This window comes from Rhinolophus sinicus, chromosome 13, assembly GCF_057876585.1.
Source record: "Rhinolophus sinicus isolate RSI-liver-muscle chromosome 13, RSI-T2T, whole genome shotgun sequence".
Taxonomy (NCBI): domain Eukaryota; kingdom Metazoa; phylum Chordata; class Mammalia; order Chiroptera; family Rhinolophidae; genus Rhinolophus; species Rhinolophus sinicus.
This window is the reverse complement of record NC_142513.1, coordinates 41,190,020-41,208,155: the sequence shown is the minus strand read 5'-3', so window position 1 is coordinate 41,208,155 and position 18,136 is coordinate 41,190,020. Positions and strand designations below refer to the sequence as shown.

Genomic DNA, 18,136 nt, shown 5'->3' with positions numbered 1-18,136 from the left:
CAGAGGCAGAGATGAAAAATATGAGCGGTCGAGACATGGAGGATATAGTAAGGAGGCATGAAGTATGTGTTCATCTCTTCTCTATTCTTACTATTTTTTGTTCGCTGTTCTATCAGTTACTGAGAATATCCCACTGTGACTGGATTTGTCTATTTTTTTCCATCAGCCTATCAGTATTTGATGCGTGTGTGTGTGTGTGTGTGTGTGTGTGTATGTGTGTGTGTACATTTGAGGCATAATTATTAGTTTCAGTAGAGATTTGGAAATACATGTTTCTTTAAATCTTTTATCATTAAGAATTTTATCTCTTTATCTCTAGTTATATTTTTCACACACCCCCTCAAAGTTGATCTTGCCTATTTTTACTATAGCTTTACTGATTTTCTTTTGGTTAGTGTTTGCATGGCGTATCTTTTTCTGACTTTTTACTCTCAACCTCCCCATATCCATATGTTTTGGTGTCCTCTTATAAATGGTATATAGTTTTTTAAATCCAACCTTACAATTTGTCTTTTGATTGGAGCATTATTCCACTTACATTTAACATAACAATTTCTATAGTTGTGTTTAAAGTTTACTATCTTACCTTCTACTTTTCTAGTTGTCTCGAATTCTTCCAGACTGGTTGTTTCTAGCATCCCATTTTTCTCCTTCAGATTAGTATTTTTATGTTCATTTGTAATATATGAATGGTTAACAACTTTGTGTAACTTAAAATCTAGCATTAATTTCAACTTTTGTCCTCTTAGTATGTACTTTATTTCCATTTTACTCCTTCTCAGTTTATATGCCATTGTTATGTATTTGACTTCCATATTATGAATACATATAATATGTTTTATTTATCTACAAATACATACATATATCATCACTTTCAGAACTACTATAATTACCCAGTTTTATCATTTTATTCTTATATATTCATACATATTTTTTCTATTCACTTATGTTTATCTAAATAATTACACTTTTATTGTATTTTTATCCCTTTTCCAAATCTCTGACCTATAATTATTTTCTGTCTGCCTAAAGATTAAATATCTTTTAGTATTTCCCTTAGTAAAAATGTTCTTATTTTCTTCTTATGTGAAAATGCCTCTATTCTGCTTTAATTTTAGAAATATATTCTTTCTGGATGTCAAATGCTATATTGGCCGCTGTTTTCTTTCTACACATTTAATATTTTACTCCATGTTTGTGGCTTGCATTGCTTCTTTGAGATGTCATGCTAACTCATGTGGTTGTTCCTTCAGAAGAAGTGTGCCCTTTATTCTCTGGATGCTTTTAAGAAGATTTTCTGATTGTCTTTGGTTTTCAGCAGTTTTATTGTAATATACTTTTTATTTATCCTGCTTGTGTTACTTTGTGATTCTTAAATCTGTGGATTAATATCTCTTATCAATTTTGATAAAATTCTCAGCCAATTTTTCTTCAAATATTAGTTTTGCCCCTTTTTACTAATTTCTCCTTCTATATCTCCAGCCATATATAGGGTAACTTTTTCATTGTACTCTTTTACCCTCTCTTCTGCATTACCCATCCTTTTGTCTCTCCAAGCTTCTTCTGCATGTTTTTTTCTGATGTTTTATTCAGTTTTTTTCTTCAGCTGTGTCTATTCTGTTTCAACCTATATACACTGAGCTTTTAATTTTGGTTATTTTATTTTTCTATTCAATTTACATCTCTTTCTGATACTTTATCTAGGTTTCCTATATGTTTAAATATTGTCTATTTTTATTGTGGCTTTGTTAATATTGATTTTTCTCATATTTCTGATTTTTTTATTAATATGCTGCACATCATATTAATCAGACTGTCCATACAAATAATTTTGGTTTTATTATGATTTTATTTTTCTCCAGGGAGGATTTATATTTGCTTTCTGGGAGGAGGATAATATAGTATACCTTGATATTGGATTTGGGTTATATAGTTGTGTACATTTGTCAAAACTCATCAAATGGTCCACTTGACATTTGTGCATTTCACTGTTTATTAAGTTTACCTAAAGTATGATAAACAAATTTTGAACCCCAGCCAGTGATATACATGTTGCAATGTTTAGGGGTGAAACGTACTGATTTTTGCAGCTTTCTTTGAAATGCATCAAAAATAAAATGGATTGAAAGAAGCATAGCCAGTGTTCATTGCAGCTTTATCTACGGCCAAGACATGGAAACAACCAAAGTGTCCTTCGATAGATGAATGGATAAAGAAGATGTGATATATATCCACAATGGAATACTACTCTGCCATAAGAAAAGGTGAAATAGTGCCATTTGCGACAACATGGATAGATCTTGAGTTTATCATGCTAAGCGAAATAAGTCAGACAGAAAAAGTCGAGAACCATATGATTTCACTGATATGTGGTATATAAAACTGAAAAACTGAAAACAACAAAGGAATGAGACAAACAATGAAGAAACAAAAACTCATAGACACAGAAAATAGTTTAGTGGTTACCAGAGAGTAAGAAGGGAAGGAGGTGGTAGATGAGGGTAAAAGGGATCAAATATATGGTGATGGAAGGAGAACTGACTGGGTGGTGAACACACATTATGATATATAGATGATGTATTACAGACTCGTACACCTGAAACCTATGTAACTTTATTAACAATTGTCACCCCCAATAAACTTTAACAAAAAAAAAACAAAAACAAAGAAGCATAGATAGAGGGGTGTATTGACATATGTGTGATAAAGCAAATATAATGAGTGCTAATTGTAGAGTCTGAGAGATGGGTATGTAGGTGTTATTTACCGTAAAAGTCTGTGTGAAAATATTTGTAGTAAAATTTTGGAAACAAAATTAGAATAGGACATCAGTGTATGTTATACTCTTCATTTTCTTTGATCTTTCTTGCAATACACATCAGATTAGTTGATACATTGATATGTTGCAATTTTGTTATAACACAAACTCCTCTATTCTGAAATTTGATGGGACATGAGCACCATCTGTGGAGATTATATATTGCATGAAACCTTGTCACATTGAAATCTGCCTCCAACTGGATCCTGAAGGATGAAGCTTTATGATGGTATTAAAACAAATCTCTGAAACTTGAGATCAAGACCTGGATTCGCTGTTTACTAATAAGTTTATAAACCTGTGAAAATATCTCAGGTATCCTGGGTCTCATCTTAATTCCTCATCTGTGGAATGAAAGCATTCATTGGAGTGTTGCGTACTTCTTCATGTTCACCCCTCATATAGAAATATTTCTTAAAGCTGATATTAAAAAGGCAAATACATTTTCCCTTTACATTTTTGGTTACGTTTTTGAAATCTTACTAAATCAAAATTTTCACGTGTGGGAGTCGGGCTGTGCCCCCTGCAACTAACAAGGTCAACTAGACCTGGAGCTGGTCTGCGCCCTCCACAACTAAGACTGAAAGGACAGCAACTTGACTTGGGAAAAGTTCTGAAAGTACACACTGTTCCCCAATAAAGTCCTGTTCCCCTTCCCCAATTAAAAAATAAAAAAACTTAAAAAATAATTTTCACGTGTAGATATGTAAGGGGATTCTTTAATGTTAAAAAGTTCACATAAATGTGCATAATGCTACAACTGGCCGGTGCTCTCATTAATGTTGGTATCTACTCACTGGTGTGCTGGTAAATGTTGAACAACTGGCTCCCAAAAAAGGAAGGAGGGAGGGTGGGAGGAAGGAAAAGAGGAAGGGAAAGGAAGAAAGAAAGACAAGGTAAAGGCAAACAAACAAAAAAAATGAAAAGCCCTAATTGATATCATTTGCAAACTTCTTGTGGTGTAAATACTTTCACTGTGGCCAATTCAAGCTACTAACATGATGTCACTGAACATGAAGTTGGGAAGAGATGTGACAGTTGGCTGCGACTGGCTGTACTAGTATGTCTATTGTAACCTATATCTGATTCATGGGGAAAAGTTCCCAGTTGAACAATTACTTATATAGCCAATTAAAATATCTGTACAGGTCTGCATTTTGGTTATTTTTATGGAAAAATTATTCAAAATACATAAGTAATGTTTAAATTGCATTATATTTTCTGGACCAATTATGAAAATTCCTTTTTTCCTCAGATAAGTTTGGTGTGCACAAAAATATGTGGTCCTGTGTAGTATACTTACCAGCTGTGTGTTTCTAGGGAAAGTCTGAAATTGGTGACGGTGATTGGAAATGTCTGTTGTGTGGCTCTGTAGTGACCTGAGCTTGTATGGTGTTAAACGGCGTTTTCTCTTGTCATTTTAGGCATTTTTGTTGCCTTCCTGTGACATAGCTATAACAAGGAAAGTAGTTCAAGTGTACAGAAAGTGGATCCTCCAGGAAAAACCTGTGTTCATGGAGGAACCAGATAAAAAAGAAGTCGCCCAAGAAGATGCTGAAAAATTAGGATTTTCAGAGACTGGCATCAAGGAGGTAATATTTTATCACTTGTTTCAGTTGGGAGTATATATATTTTAGCAGCATTTTACCTGCTCAATCAAGGGTCCCAGTTGGTGGGACACAGGCAGGTGAATCTCGTTTGTATTAGGTTGGTGCAAAAATAATTATGGTTTAAAAGGTTAAAAATAATTGCAAAACTGCAATTTCTTTTACACCAACCTAATATCATGTGCGATATTCTTGTGTTGCTGAGCTCCTGCCTCAGTGAGGCTGCTTGTGTGCTGTATTCAAGATCATCGGCTATCTCCTAATCCTCAGGCTAGGTCCACATGTGCATTGCAGTTTCATTATTCATTGCACAAGAGTTGTTTAATAAGCCATATTTTACACATCTCTGTAGAAGCCTAAAAATGTCACTGTCTTATCGTTGACATGTTTAAATAGCATTTGAGAAACTAAATTTGGAATGTTTGGGGAACCTTTTCTTGTGTAGTGGCCTATTCCAGAAGCAGTCTGATGTTACACACTTGAAAGGACTAACTCAGTAAAGAAGAGCATTATCTCCACCAGAAGTAAGCCTCACTGCGGGGCTGGGTGCTGTCCTCAGAGAGTGGGTACTGTCAGAATGGACCTCTTTAGTCTGTGTCCAATAAAGCTACAGGCTAGATTAATCTAAAATGACAGTGGGACCTCTTCCTGCAATACAAAAGAGGCTTAAGTCATATTTATATTTCTGGCATGCTATTTTGAAATCTAGTCTGAGAAATTATTTCTAAAAGTATGTGTTTCTCATAGCAGTTAATGACTAACATTTAAAAATATTGATAACCAAAGGCATAGCATTTTAAAATATCTGTATTAATTACATAATTTTGATTTTGGTGAAATCATTTTTAATAACTAGTCAGGAGCAAATGGAATTAATCACACATTTCAAAGGTCTGTATTATGTGCTCATTCAGTCATTGGATGTTTATTTGTTCAGCGGATAAATGACAGGCACTATTTTAGGTGCTGGAAGTAGAGTGGTGAACATAATGGAAAAAAAACTTGCCCTCCTAGAACCTATAGTTTTGCGAATTCTGATGAACATAAGGAATTAAATAGGTGAACGTGTGCTTCTTCCCTTTCTGTTAACTGATTGTTGTTTTCTAAAGACGGCGTCTGCAAGTTCTGGTCATAAGCGATCTTCCAGTTGGGGACGAACATACTCCTTCACCAGTGCTGTGAGCAGAGGGTGTGTGACAGAAGAAGAAAATAAGAATGTGAAAGCTGGGGCCCAGGCTATGTTGCAGGTATGCGGCCGGGCAGCCAGAGACATAAAGGCCCTCACCTGAAGTCAATTTGAGCATTGTTTATTGGGGTAACATATAAAATATGGTGATAGTTTTTGCCTTTTGTCAGTAAACAGCTCTTAAATTCTCATTCTGAGTTGACTTCCTGATTTTCACTTTACCTTTGTAAAGATTTTTTTTGTAGTCCAAGGAAACATAATGAAGTGTTTGCAATTTTTTTAGAAGGGTTATACAGTGAATGTGAAATGACTGAGATTTAAATCTTAAAAATATCTTCTGAACACAGGTAATTAGTTACCTAAATCATTTGCAAGTTATGTGTGGTTGACTATATAGTCTTACAAGTAATAGTCCTCTTAAAAATTGCCTGTGTTTATGAAGAATGATGATTAATGCAATAATTTTTAGATTTTTATCTGAATGAATTTATGAAATAGAATCGATACCATTTGGGAACATTGGAAAGAACACCTTTGGCTCATCACTTAATCTCCCCCAGACCTCAGGATTTTATCTCAAAAATGAGGATTGGGAAATTACCTCTTGGTCCAATCCAGCTTGAAGGTTGTTAGGAGTATAAGTGAAAATACAGGGTGCCTCTCCTTCCTCTGCTCCTGAGCACCCCACCCTCCATTCTGCCTCCACATGTATAGCTGTGTCCAATTAGGCCTCCCACACAGAAGACAGGTGTTGAGTTAGGGGATGGCATGCATGTTACCTAGTTTTCAATGACACTGTGTTTCTGTCATCTGTCTCTTGATAGGATTTCTTATCATGGAATCCTTTTTTATTTTCAGGTTAATTAGCAGCGTATACACTAAGTTATGAATTTTTGCATTTTTCAATGAAAATCAGATAATTTGAAATTAACTTTAAAAAATCAATAGATTTTATTTGAGTATCTTCAAAGAACTTTGGTGTAGCTCATAAATATAACCCCTTGGACCACCAAACAAATGCTTGCGGCAATCCCTGCTCTGAGGTCCTTGGTAGCCCCTTCCTCCAGGCGGATGCCATATTGCCATCGTTAGCCATCCCAGTGTCAGCCGGTAGGGGTTGTGGATATCAGTTATCTCCATGGATTCAGAAGAGTGTTATTTGTTTTCTGAAAGGATAAGTTACATCTAGTTGGCTGAACCAAGAAAATAATTTTGGTTATAGTGCTATAGTTTTAAAAAATATTTGGTTTGGATTTAAATAGCTGTTTCTTTACTAATTATATCCAGTACCTTGGCCCTTTGCTTGATTCATTAAGAAAAAGTGGCCAAATGGAGGTTTGTTGAGATAGATAGGTAGTACTCGTATATAGTTGCTTTTGACAAGTATGATATGGACTTATTAGTTTTGTTTATTGTTACCTTAACGTATACTAACATGTTTACATATAAAACATGATTATAAGAAATACTCAGGTAGTTGGCATTTTGATGTTTTTTTTTAAAAGTAAAATGAAAGAAGTGTAATATATGATGACTCCTTACTTTTGTTTGAGAATACGCAAAAGTTTCAAATTCAAATCAAGAAGCCAAATACATTGAATTGAAAACACCTGTATTGCAATATATCACCTATGGCATACTTCTTTGAAAAACAGTCACTAAAACTGCTCTAGTTTCTTAATAAAAAAGTTCTTTGTTTTCTTTTTTCTTACTTGAAGGCTAGTAAATTCTTCATCATTGCTGTTATCTATTATCAACTATTATTTAGTAATTCTTCCTAGAAAATTGGAACAGGATACCTTTTTAATATTACATAAGATAATCTTAGAGGCTGTCAACATTTTAGTTCACCCATTTGACTTTTGAATATATTCTTTTCTACCGTTAGTTTATGCATCTGTTTTGAGATACTGTCTTAATGGATTTCATTCACAGTAGATCCATCCTCATCACCAGACTGACAACTCAGAATTTCCTAAACTGAGGGTTCCTAGTGTCATCTGTCTAAATCAGGAGTGTCTAAACTGCGGCCCGCGGGCCAACTGCGGCCCGCGATCCATTTTTTATTGGCCCACAGCAAATTCCAAAAATATATTTAGTTTACTTAAATAAACCAGGTGAGGCAATACGTACTTCACCTCGCGTGAGTGGCCCAGCTGTTTGTGTATTTTACCGCATATGGCCCTTGGTGAAAAACATTGAAAAAAGTTTGGACACCCTGGTCTAAATGGTAGCACATTGTTATTTTATTGCAGTGCCCATAAGTAGTAACATCCCACAGGATAGCCTGGGTCAGTGCTTCTCACAGTTTTCTACTGAACTACCCTTGATGGTAGAGGACAGTGAACTTGTATCCTAAAGGTCTGAGGCAGAGCATAGAGTGATAAACTGATTACCTAAATTTTTTTGAAATCTGTTTTTATCTTAAGAATTCATTTAGGTTTTATATGCTACTGTTCAGTATAGTTCCCATATTTAGAATACATGCTTCTGGAGGATGTGTAATGTCAATCATGTGGCTTTGGCTATTTCCTGCAGTCACTGCTCCTAGAGGTTCCCACACCCTTGTGGGGTGGTGCTGGCTGTGCTTCCTGTCAGCAAGTCGTTCATATGCTGGGAGATTGAACAATAATCAGATAGTTCTTTCCAGCCACTTTATGACCATAGCTCCTCTTCCTCTCCCTTCCCCCACCCTAAAATTTTTCATCCGAAGGCAGTGATCCTGTCTTATCTTTTTTCTTTCTCTCTTTTTAAGACAATGTCAAAAAGAAGTCTTCAAAAGATTTTCTGATTCATAAAATTTCTAAAGTTACAATATTATCATGTAATAGTAATTTTTCCTAGGAAAGTTCTTGCAGGTGTCTCAGTATTTAAGTTATTCTAAGAGGTGAACAAAAGAAAAACTTGAGCATGTGTTGGTACCCCTTGCCTTAAGTGAAATAACTCAAAGGTGATTCATTGGCAAAGTAAAATTAGTATCATTAGCCTTAAGCAAAATTTGTTCAGATGTATATGTTTAATAATATTTTCTAATGTAAAATTTGTTGATTATAAGGTATTTTTGACAAACGCTGCAAACGTCTTTTTGCTGGAACCATGTGCTGAAGTTCCCACACTCTTGAAAGAACAAGTTGATGCTTGTAAAGCTGTTTTGATTATTTTTAGGCGCATGATAATGGAGCTTACAATGAATAAAAAGACATGGTAAGATTATTTCAAATTAATTAATATTGTAAAACAGATGTTTTTGTTTCTCAACATAATAATTAAAATGTTATAGCCTCCACTTATATGGCTTTACAAAGTTAACAATAAGGTGATAATCACTCTTTTGTAATAGTTTCTATGAATTATGAGGAAAGTAAGCATCTAGTACTTTGATAATTCATTTATTGTCATTATTGATTTTAAAATGTTCTTGAATTAAGAATAGTCATATTACTCTAATAGCAGATTTTTCCATTTTAAACTGACAATGAACAGTTCTGTAGAAAAGCAGTGTAACTGGTATTTTATAAGATCATTCTTCATAAGCCCAGTTAACTGACTTTTATTGCTTAAAACTTGAAGTTTTAAATTCATTTTGGAAAAACAATCATTTTAAATAATAAATTGTCAGTGACTGAACAAATAGTGCAGTCAAAAATGTAATGGCATTGTTAAACCATACTTACGCAAAGTGTTTTCATTTTTATCTTTCATTTTTGTTTGGTGTTTTTATCATATCCCTAAAGGTAAACAATGCATTATGCGTTTTCCTGTGCCCTTCTCCCATAATGAGTATCTTCACATTACTCCAGTTTCTGAGGTATTTTTAGAGGTTCTCAGCCACAGACCAGACTTCTCAGAGCCACTTTCCACTTCATCTTCTTAATGCATCGGAAAGGCAGCCCCTCATTTCTGCCTTGAAAACGTCTCTCCTGCCCGCCCTTTGCATGTTTCTCCCACCAGCCGCTTTCCTCAGACAGACCAGCTGCCCTCGTTGCTTGCCTCGCTGTGGTCAGCACCTCCTCTCACTGTTCCTTGGCTTCAGCCCTCAGTCCACTGAGGCCACTGCAGACCAGCACTGGTGGCACACTTCCCTCCTGGAAATCCTTGGCGGGTCTTTGTTACCAAACCTATGTTCTAGATTCCCTTTCTGAACATCCTCGCATCAGCACAAAGGGTGCTTTGGAAGGATCTGTCTGCAGTTGGTGAAAGCTGTAGAAATGAGGGAGGACTGAGCTGGCAGGGACCTCTGGGGCCATCGAGTGCAGCCCTTTCTTAGATGAGGGAAGGGTGGGCCCAGAGGAATCCTGTCCTGCAGAAAGTTCACTAACACAGAAACTGCAAGTATCACAATGATTATTTTAAGATGTAAATTCCACTGTCATCTTTCCCAGACCTTAAAACTTAGCACTCTCTGCCAAGAAGCAGTTGTTAAAGCTAAAAGTATTAGAGTGATGAATATGATTTAAACAAAGTTAAAAGCTGTGTCAGTAATATTGAAAGTGATGAGAAATGCTAGTATGCTTTCAACTGAAATATCTGCTCCTTGATACCATAGTTATAGCAATAGTATTTTTGATATTTTTTTCCTTTGAAAACTATGAATTCAGTATACTACTGTATTAATAGTATTTTTATATTTTTCATAATTTTTTGGTGAAAATTTTGAGAAATAAAATCAAGCAATTCTCAGTAATTTAATAATTCAGAAATTTCCAGGCCAAAAGAAAAAAAAAAAAAAAATATATATATATATATATATATATATATATATATATATATATTATATATCTCCAACAAATTATAGAAACAGATGACAATACTCACCAACAAATAGTCAGTAGAGCATAGAAAGGTATGTGACCTGTTTCCCTAGCATCAGATTTTCTTACATATTTTAGTACCAGACAATCCCTTCCTTCCCTTTTTGATTTCCTCTCCCCTCCCTTCCTCCCTTCTAGCTTCTGTTATGAGGATTTAGGTACCCTAGACATATAATGTTCCTTTCCTCATGAGGTTTCCATCCTCGTGGACTGAGAGGCATAATGAACACAGAAGCAATTTTGGTAGTATTACGTGCTAAGGAGAACAAGGAGAAAAGGGAAGGGGCCAGTGTGGAGCGCAGGGGAGTTTCTTTCATCAGGTATGGGGGAAAGCCTTCCGAGGAGAGCCCTGAGGGAAGGGACGGAGGAGCCATGGGGATGCCTGAGGGAAGGAACAGCAGGTAACCAGCGCAGTATGTTCCAGGCAGGACAAGGTGACAGCCAGTGTAGTGGAGAAGACAGAGGGAGAGGTGGACTGAGAAGGGATGAGGCAGTGGACCAGCCAGAACCAGGTTGCATGGGGCCTGCTGGCCGCGGGGAGGACACTGGCTACCGCTCTGTGCAGCAGTGTGACACACATCTGATTTATGCTTCCAGATCTCTCCGACTGATATGTGGAGAAGAGACAGTGCGGTGGGTGGAGCGCAAAGTCTGTGGCCATAGGTGATGGTGGGTTGTACCAGGGCTGTAGCCAGGGAAGAGCTAAGAAGTGGTCCCAAGACAGTGAATACTGGCGTGTGAATGAGCAGTATTGCCATCTGTGTGAGATCGTGAGGACAGGATAAATCATAAAGAGTGCAGGAAAACCCTATTCCTTTGCCAACACAGGGATAGCTCATATGTGTAATTTCATGTGCTCTGATACAAGTTTGTTACCCTCTGAGTAGTTCTCCATTGAGGAGCAGTGACCAAAAGTGAGTGTTTCACGGAATACAGTGGAACAAGCTGAAGTCAAAACTGTTAGGAAAGATTTTTCCAAACTGGAGACAATTTTTTCATCCTCATTTTCTTCCAGAAGACTCTGCATGAATTTCCAAGCTTTCATAGGTTCAGAAATTAAACTAACCCTGCGTCTTTGTCAGTCATTGCTTCAATCGGTTTGCTTTTTTTGATAGTAGTTCCCATGACTGTGGTCTTATTTGAAATTATTACATCTCTTGTTCCCATCATGTTCGCAGGATGGGTATGTAACCATTCTTGTGGAAGGAGTCATTTTTTTTGCCGTTGTGTTAAGCATCACCATAATATAGGCCGGCAGTGATGACATCGGGGGCTGCCTTTCCCCCCACCTGTGACAGGGGTTTGGGGACCCTGAATGTAGTGAGCACCAGGCTGTCTCTAGTTCTGCCGTTTCTTCCCTCACTTCTTCATAGGTGCTCCATGCATGCATGCCCAGATCCTTCATGACTTGATGACTCTTCTCAGTCTGTGCTCCGGAATCCACGGGTGGTGTAGAGCAGAAGCAAACTGAACAGAGTGCAGAATATATGCCAACAGATCACCTCAGGACGAAAATCCAATAGGGTCAGCTGCAAATAGGGCAGGAAGTTCCTAGAGGTCATTAACCATGAGAAGTTTAATGAGATTCAGTGTCATGTTAAGAGAAAATACTGTCCCAGTATGCAGAAATATGACAAAAATGTAAAGGAACTATGATTTAGAGATTATCTGTCCTGAACTAGATGACTTTGTCCAGTTCTCGATTTTATCACTAAAGAGCAGTAAGGGCAGGGAGAAAGTTATAAAGATAAATGAATGGTTAGTATATAAAACCTTAACGGAGAAGTTAAAAGGAACCAAGGTGATTCCCCTCAGAAAAAATAGACCTCCATTATATACAAAAGATAATGTGTTCTTTTTTTTTTCCCCGTGGGATTTGGGAAAAGAAAAAGTGAGCAGATGCTCTGATTAGAATGTAACTTAGCTTAGAAAAAAGGCCTTTGGCTATTCTAAAGAACTTATTACTATTATCTTAATTAGTAGTGTTATTCTGTCTCTCTAGTGCTTTATACTCTTCAAAGACCTTTTATATTAAAAAACCTCTTCTGTAGGGGACACTGTAACTGAGATGTCATGATTGCAGCTTTCTCAGTTGTGCCCTGTGGTACAGTCAGGATATTTCAGGCACAAAGCTCCATGCCTCAAAGTGAGCAGTGGTGACCTTTCCAAACCTTCCTACCTTTGTGAGTACTTTGGAGTTCAGCCATACAGAATGCTGACTGCTTATCTCCCCAGAATGAAGACCAGAAAGTCGGTTTTATTTTCTGTCCCAAAGATAGATAGGGAGACTGTACAGGTTAAGTAACATAATGGATGTGGAAATTAAATGGTGCTGCGTAAGTTCAATTAGGCACAGCTGTTCACTGAGTACCCACCACAGTTGGAGAAACAATCTTGTCTCCCTTTTCTGTAAGGGGAAAAAAATCATGCTAGGATGATGCCTATTTTATCCTGCCTATTGATGTGGGCACAAGATGCTTATTTTTAGGATGTAAAGTAACTTATTTTGATAAAATACGGTATTATGTAATGGGCGTTCAGATTTGTAATACTTTTGAGTAATACATGTTTATCAGTGTTGCTGAATTCTTAAGAGAATTTCTCGTACCTATAAATTAAAGTGATTTGGAGATGTGATTAATAATATGAGCTTTTATTTTCGGTGGCCCAGGGAACAGATGTTGCAAATACTACTCAGGATAACAGAAGCTGTCATGCAGAAGCCAAAGGATAAACAAATAAAGGACTTGTTTGCCCAGAGCTTGGCAGGTTTACTGTTTAGGGTAAGTCTTTTTATTAAAACACTGCAGATGCAAGAAATGAGTCAGATTTTAAAGTAAATTAGTTCTAATCACTGAGAATTTGGAGTAAAATTAAACTAACTTTAAATTTCTAGAAATTCAAGTAGACATCTTCTTTAGTTTTGTCCTGAAAGTTGTAATCTAGTCTTTATAATTAGTTCACGGCTTCTTTTAGGCTTTCCTACCTCTCCGCCATCTACTTTCTCTTCATTTGCTTGAGGTTGGTAGAAATTAGAAAAATGACAAGAGCTGATGATGGCTTTGGTGGAGGGCCAGGTAGATTTGAAAAGATAAAGGATGAACAGATATAGATGATGTAATACAGAATTGTACACCTGAAATCTATGTAATTTTACTAACAATTGTCACCCCAATAAATTTAAAAATAAATTTAAAAAAAAGAAGAAGTATGGGAATGGAAATAAAGTCAGGGAGCAGTTGAAACTAGAAATAAAAATACAAGAGCCATCATTGTGTTGGACAGTTATGTTTACAGCCACAGACTGGATGGGATCATCTAGGGAGAGAATCTGTGTCGTAGAAGGAAGAGGGCTAGCTCCATGATTGATGGAGGAGAACAGCCAACCAAAGATGTGGACAGGGAGCTAGGAAGGAAACTAGAGGAATATGTGTGCTGATTACCTGGAGAAGGATATCGGGTAAGAGGAGAACAGCCAGTTGACCACTGGCTTTGATGATATGTAGGTGGTTGAGAATGTTCTAGGAGAATGAGGCCCACCTGAAGAGGATGGAGGAGGAAATGAGAGCTGGACAGTGGAGGTAGTAAGTATAATCAAGGCTTTGTAGAGATATTGATGTAGTAGGGAGATGGAAAATGGAGCTAGCTGGAGTAGGCGGCATGTGTGATGGGCAGGGGTTAAGGTAGTTGGTAGTAAGGTATGTTTGCTTGCCATTGGGGATGGTCCAGTGAGGGAGAGAGAACAAGGTAGTCTTGGGGAGCGAGAGAAATACAGAAGTGAAGTCCTGGATAAGGTGAGGTGGGCTGGGCTGGGCTGGCCTTAGGTGGGAGCAGAGAGCCAAGGAGATGGCTCTGTTCCTTGCATCTCACATGATGAGAAGGATTAAGAAAATGAGTAGTCTGACGTTGCCCTGAGGGGGAGAGGAAGTGGATGATAAATAATTGACTGGGAAGTAGAAATTTTGAAGGTCCTGAGGGCGATAGCCTATCGCAACTATTGGAAAGCACAAATATTTATGGAATGCATAGAATTTATGAAGCATTTCTGAAAGGGAACAGTATGAGAGGACTCTGGAAAAATGTGACATTCTACAGAAATAAAGGCATTAGTAAGTACAATGGACGGGCCTGACTTGGGATAATTTGATAGGATAAAGCATAGTAGAGCATGAGCTGGAATGGACAGTTACAGGGAGAAGTTAATTTCCCTCCTCAGTTGACATGAAAGTGGTTTTGGAGGGTATATATTAAGAGCATATCCAGAATACAGGTAGTATATGGAAGTAAAGGTGATAAGAGAAATTAGTTCTTTAAATAAAGCTAATTAATCCCATTGTGATGCAAGAGAACCCAACTGTTCATATTAATTTTTAATAGTTTAATATGATTGAATGATCTTAGCTGAATGAAAGATGTATGAGACTACAGAACTAATTGGCATATACTCACTTGTCTCCTGAATGGTATAATCACTTGTACTTTGATTGCCTTTCCGAGTTATTAGATATATAAAGTGGTCTACACATCCTTTTGTGAGTGTCCAATTTTGCTGTGCTCTTGCTTCAAGGGTGGTACTGACCACTTGCTTTGCTGCCCTCCTGGAAATATAGACACTGCTCACTTTGTTCTGACTCTCATGGACCATCTCACTGTCGGCACCTGCCCGATCTCCCAATCCTGGTGGGACTGGGGCTGCCAAGTGACATGGACTGAAGCCAGACTCAGACTGGCAGGTGCTTAGGCCTCATTCCTCACCAGTTACCTGGCTCTGCATCTGTGTGTGTTGGAATTAGAGTGAGAACTTGTCACTGAATTAAGCAAGACTACTGTGGAGTTGTGTTTTTTGTTTGGTTGGTTGGTTTTGGTTTGGGGGAAAAAATCTTCCTCATTAATGGAGAAATCTTGTCAGACCTTACTTGAAGATTAGTTTTGAGTCCGTGGTTATTCATGATTTTCATATTGTTGTTATTATTTTGGCAATAGTTAGGTGGATCAAGAAGAAAATTAATCACTAACCATAGAATTGTGGAGAGAAGATGAGCTTTGGGAATTTAGATTTTGGGTTCTGATCCCAGCTCTGGTTACTTTCGGCTGTGTGGCCTTGAGACAAATCACTTCACCTTTCTGAGTTTCTTCCCTAATTTGTCACAATTAGGAAAGATACCTTCCTATCTTGCCAGGGTTGTCATAACAATGAGAGCAGATTCATTTGGGATGTATGATTATCTTTTGTGAGATCCATTGGGGGAGAAAAATGTGAAAGGTCTGGATAGAGCTGCCAGGCAATCAAGTGGGCATCATTGAAGTCCCATACTGAAATTACAGTCTCATCGAATTATTATTCATTTGGTTATGTAGACTATCTACAACAGCCAGATACTTAATTTTTTAAAATTTGAATAAGGAGACTATTAAAGGGGACAGGAAATTTTAAGTTACCATTATCCTTTTATCTTTTTCTAATTTTTTATTTAGTGTTTAGTTTTTTCCTCTGTCAGTAGATAACTTTGAGTTGGCAAATTTTCTTCAAATGATAGTTGAGTTTTAGTTAGTTTAAATATTTACCAAATAATGGTGATTGCCATAAATGATGTTTAATCTTTTGTCAGTGCTAACTGTGACCTAAGCCTGAAGCTTTTAAAAGTATATCAAGAAATTTGGACTATGGTCCTGCTATTTATAATATGAGCCATTACCTTAAAATTGTGTAGTCCCCTCAGTGTGATGAGAAGGGAAATGTATGTAGAGAGTGGTTGGTTAGGAAATGTATGTAAGAAAAGGAGTGATTTGCTAGCAAAGGTGGGTTTTTTTATACAGCTTCTATACTGAGATGTGTTTGATAAAACATGAATTTCAGTGCTAGAAGAACCTTGAAGGTGCTCTTCTCCAGCTTTTTATTTTTAACGAGAAATGACTCCAGAAAAGCCAAGTAAATTGCCCAGGTCACAAACCAAGATAGTGACAGAACCAAGAGTCCGGGGCTCTCCTTCTCTCTTCCTTTTAGAAAAGGGTAACTTATTAAAATGGTGCCCTGCCTTCATGTCCAAAGATGCCACTCGCCACCCGCTGACTGTTATGATTTTGCTCTGTGTGGAAGTGTTGTTAGTTGTGAATTATGATGATGATTCAACAGGTCTGTGTACATGTATGTGAGATTTGTTAAGATGAATTTTATAAGCTGCAGGAAAGCATTGTTCTGTTCTTGTTTTATAATAGTTAATAAAGTGAAGCCAATGCTAGATTCCCAATAAAGGGTATCTTACCAGACCAAAACAACTGCTTTTAAACCTGAAACTAGTGTTAGACCCAAATATGAGTCTGAGTCCTGGTGACATTGTCAGCCTATACTTTAAGATTATATTTTTGATCTACTATTTATTAATTTTATTGTATGTATGCTCTTTATGGTTATGGTTTCAAACTCACTTTGAAAACAGGAGTGTAAAAATGAATAAACAGAAGCTAGCATTTTAGTCATAAAATATATAATAAATTATTAACATGATAAAATTATTTTAATTTTTTATTTTTCATTGTTCTTAATTTTAAAAAAATTCATTCATCTTAGAATCAGATTTTAACTGTGTTTAAAAACCTTATTTTCAATACACTTAACTAAATTAGCTCAACTTTAACATTTTCGTTGTTCCCCTTTAAAAAGTGTAATAAACATGAATTGAAAAATAGGAAAAAAGTACATTGCGTAAGGGTCACTTAAATAATGATTTTTCAATTAGTCAAAACACACCTGCCTAATTACAGACTGTTTTTTATTTCTTAAAGTTTCCTATGTGTATGTTAAAGAAAAATTTCTCTTTTAATTAAAAAGCAAATTCATTCCTATTCCATGCACAGCACAGCTCCCAATGATAGTAGGAACCTGTTTTCAACTAGGTTGGGAAGAAATATTTGCAAATACGTTTAGTACATTTGCAACTACATTAACAAGTACATTTAGCTCTGACAACAGATCAGGGAAGTTACACGGATTTTGGATATAAAGATTCCTCTACTAAGATTAGGAAAGCATCTGGGGCATATCTGGGATGGACGTGGCACTTTTTTCAAGGGAGATACATTTTGATTTGAATTTTAATGGACGTGAAATTTGACAGAGGTAAGGAACTGGGCAATTTCAAGGTAAGGAAATACCCAGAATATATGCATAATTGTCTTGTAGTGTTGCCATGTCAGCAGTTCTAGTGTTATGGACCATAAGAGTAGAGGAGGGACAAAGGGAAATGAACAGACTCTTGAGGAAAAGAGTGATAAGTGCTGTAATGAGGGAAGTGCCGAGAACTGTGGGAACTGAAGGCTACTTAGGAGGCTAGGAGTGGGGTGGCAGTCAGGGACACCTTGGAAGAAGTGATGTCCAAGTTCTGACCTGAAAAGGGAGTGGGAGTTAAAGAGGCCAGGGGGAGGGAAGAGAGAGAAGTAGCAGGAGAGACCAGGTCAAGGAATTGGAAGAATCTCAATGGAAGAAAGGGAATTCATTTTACTATTATGCTGTATTATAAGTTCCTGTAGAACATGCTAATAAGCAGATAGATAGGTCAGGATACCATCAAAGAGGACTGGGCTGAACTTGGAGATTCAGAAGTCAGCAGTACACGGATGTTGACTGGAGCCGTGAGAATGGAGACCGAAACCCAGGTAGAAGATGGGGTGGCACGGGAGGGAGAGAGCCAGAGCATTCTGTTGACTGGGAGATGAG

The 18,136-nt window shown here is 37.0% G+C and overlaps 1 protein-coding gene across 8 annotated transcripts in view; it reads left to right on the top strand.

Annotated features, from left to right (window-relative positions):
• Positions 1-18,136, top strand: part of RALGAPA2 (Ral GTPase activating protein catalytic subunit alpha 2) — a 332,861-nt gene that overhangs the window by 98,125 nt on the left and 216,600 nt on the right. For all 8 annotated transcript variants that reach the window (XM_019712539.3, XM_019712535.3, XM_019712536.3 and 5 more), the window contains 4 exons: positions 4,243-4,410; positions 5,535-5,672; positions 8,667-8,815; positions 13,094-13,205. In XM_019712539.3, the coding sequence (XP_019568098.3) occupies positions 4,243-4,410; positions 5,535-5,672; positions 8,667-8,815; positions 13,094-13,205 (567 nt within the window). The remainder of the gene's footprint in view (positions 1-4,242; positions 4,411-5,534; positions 5,673-8,666; positions 8,816-13,093; positions 13,206-18,136) is intronic.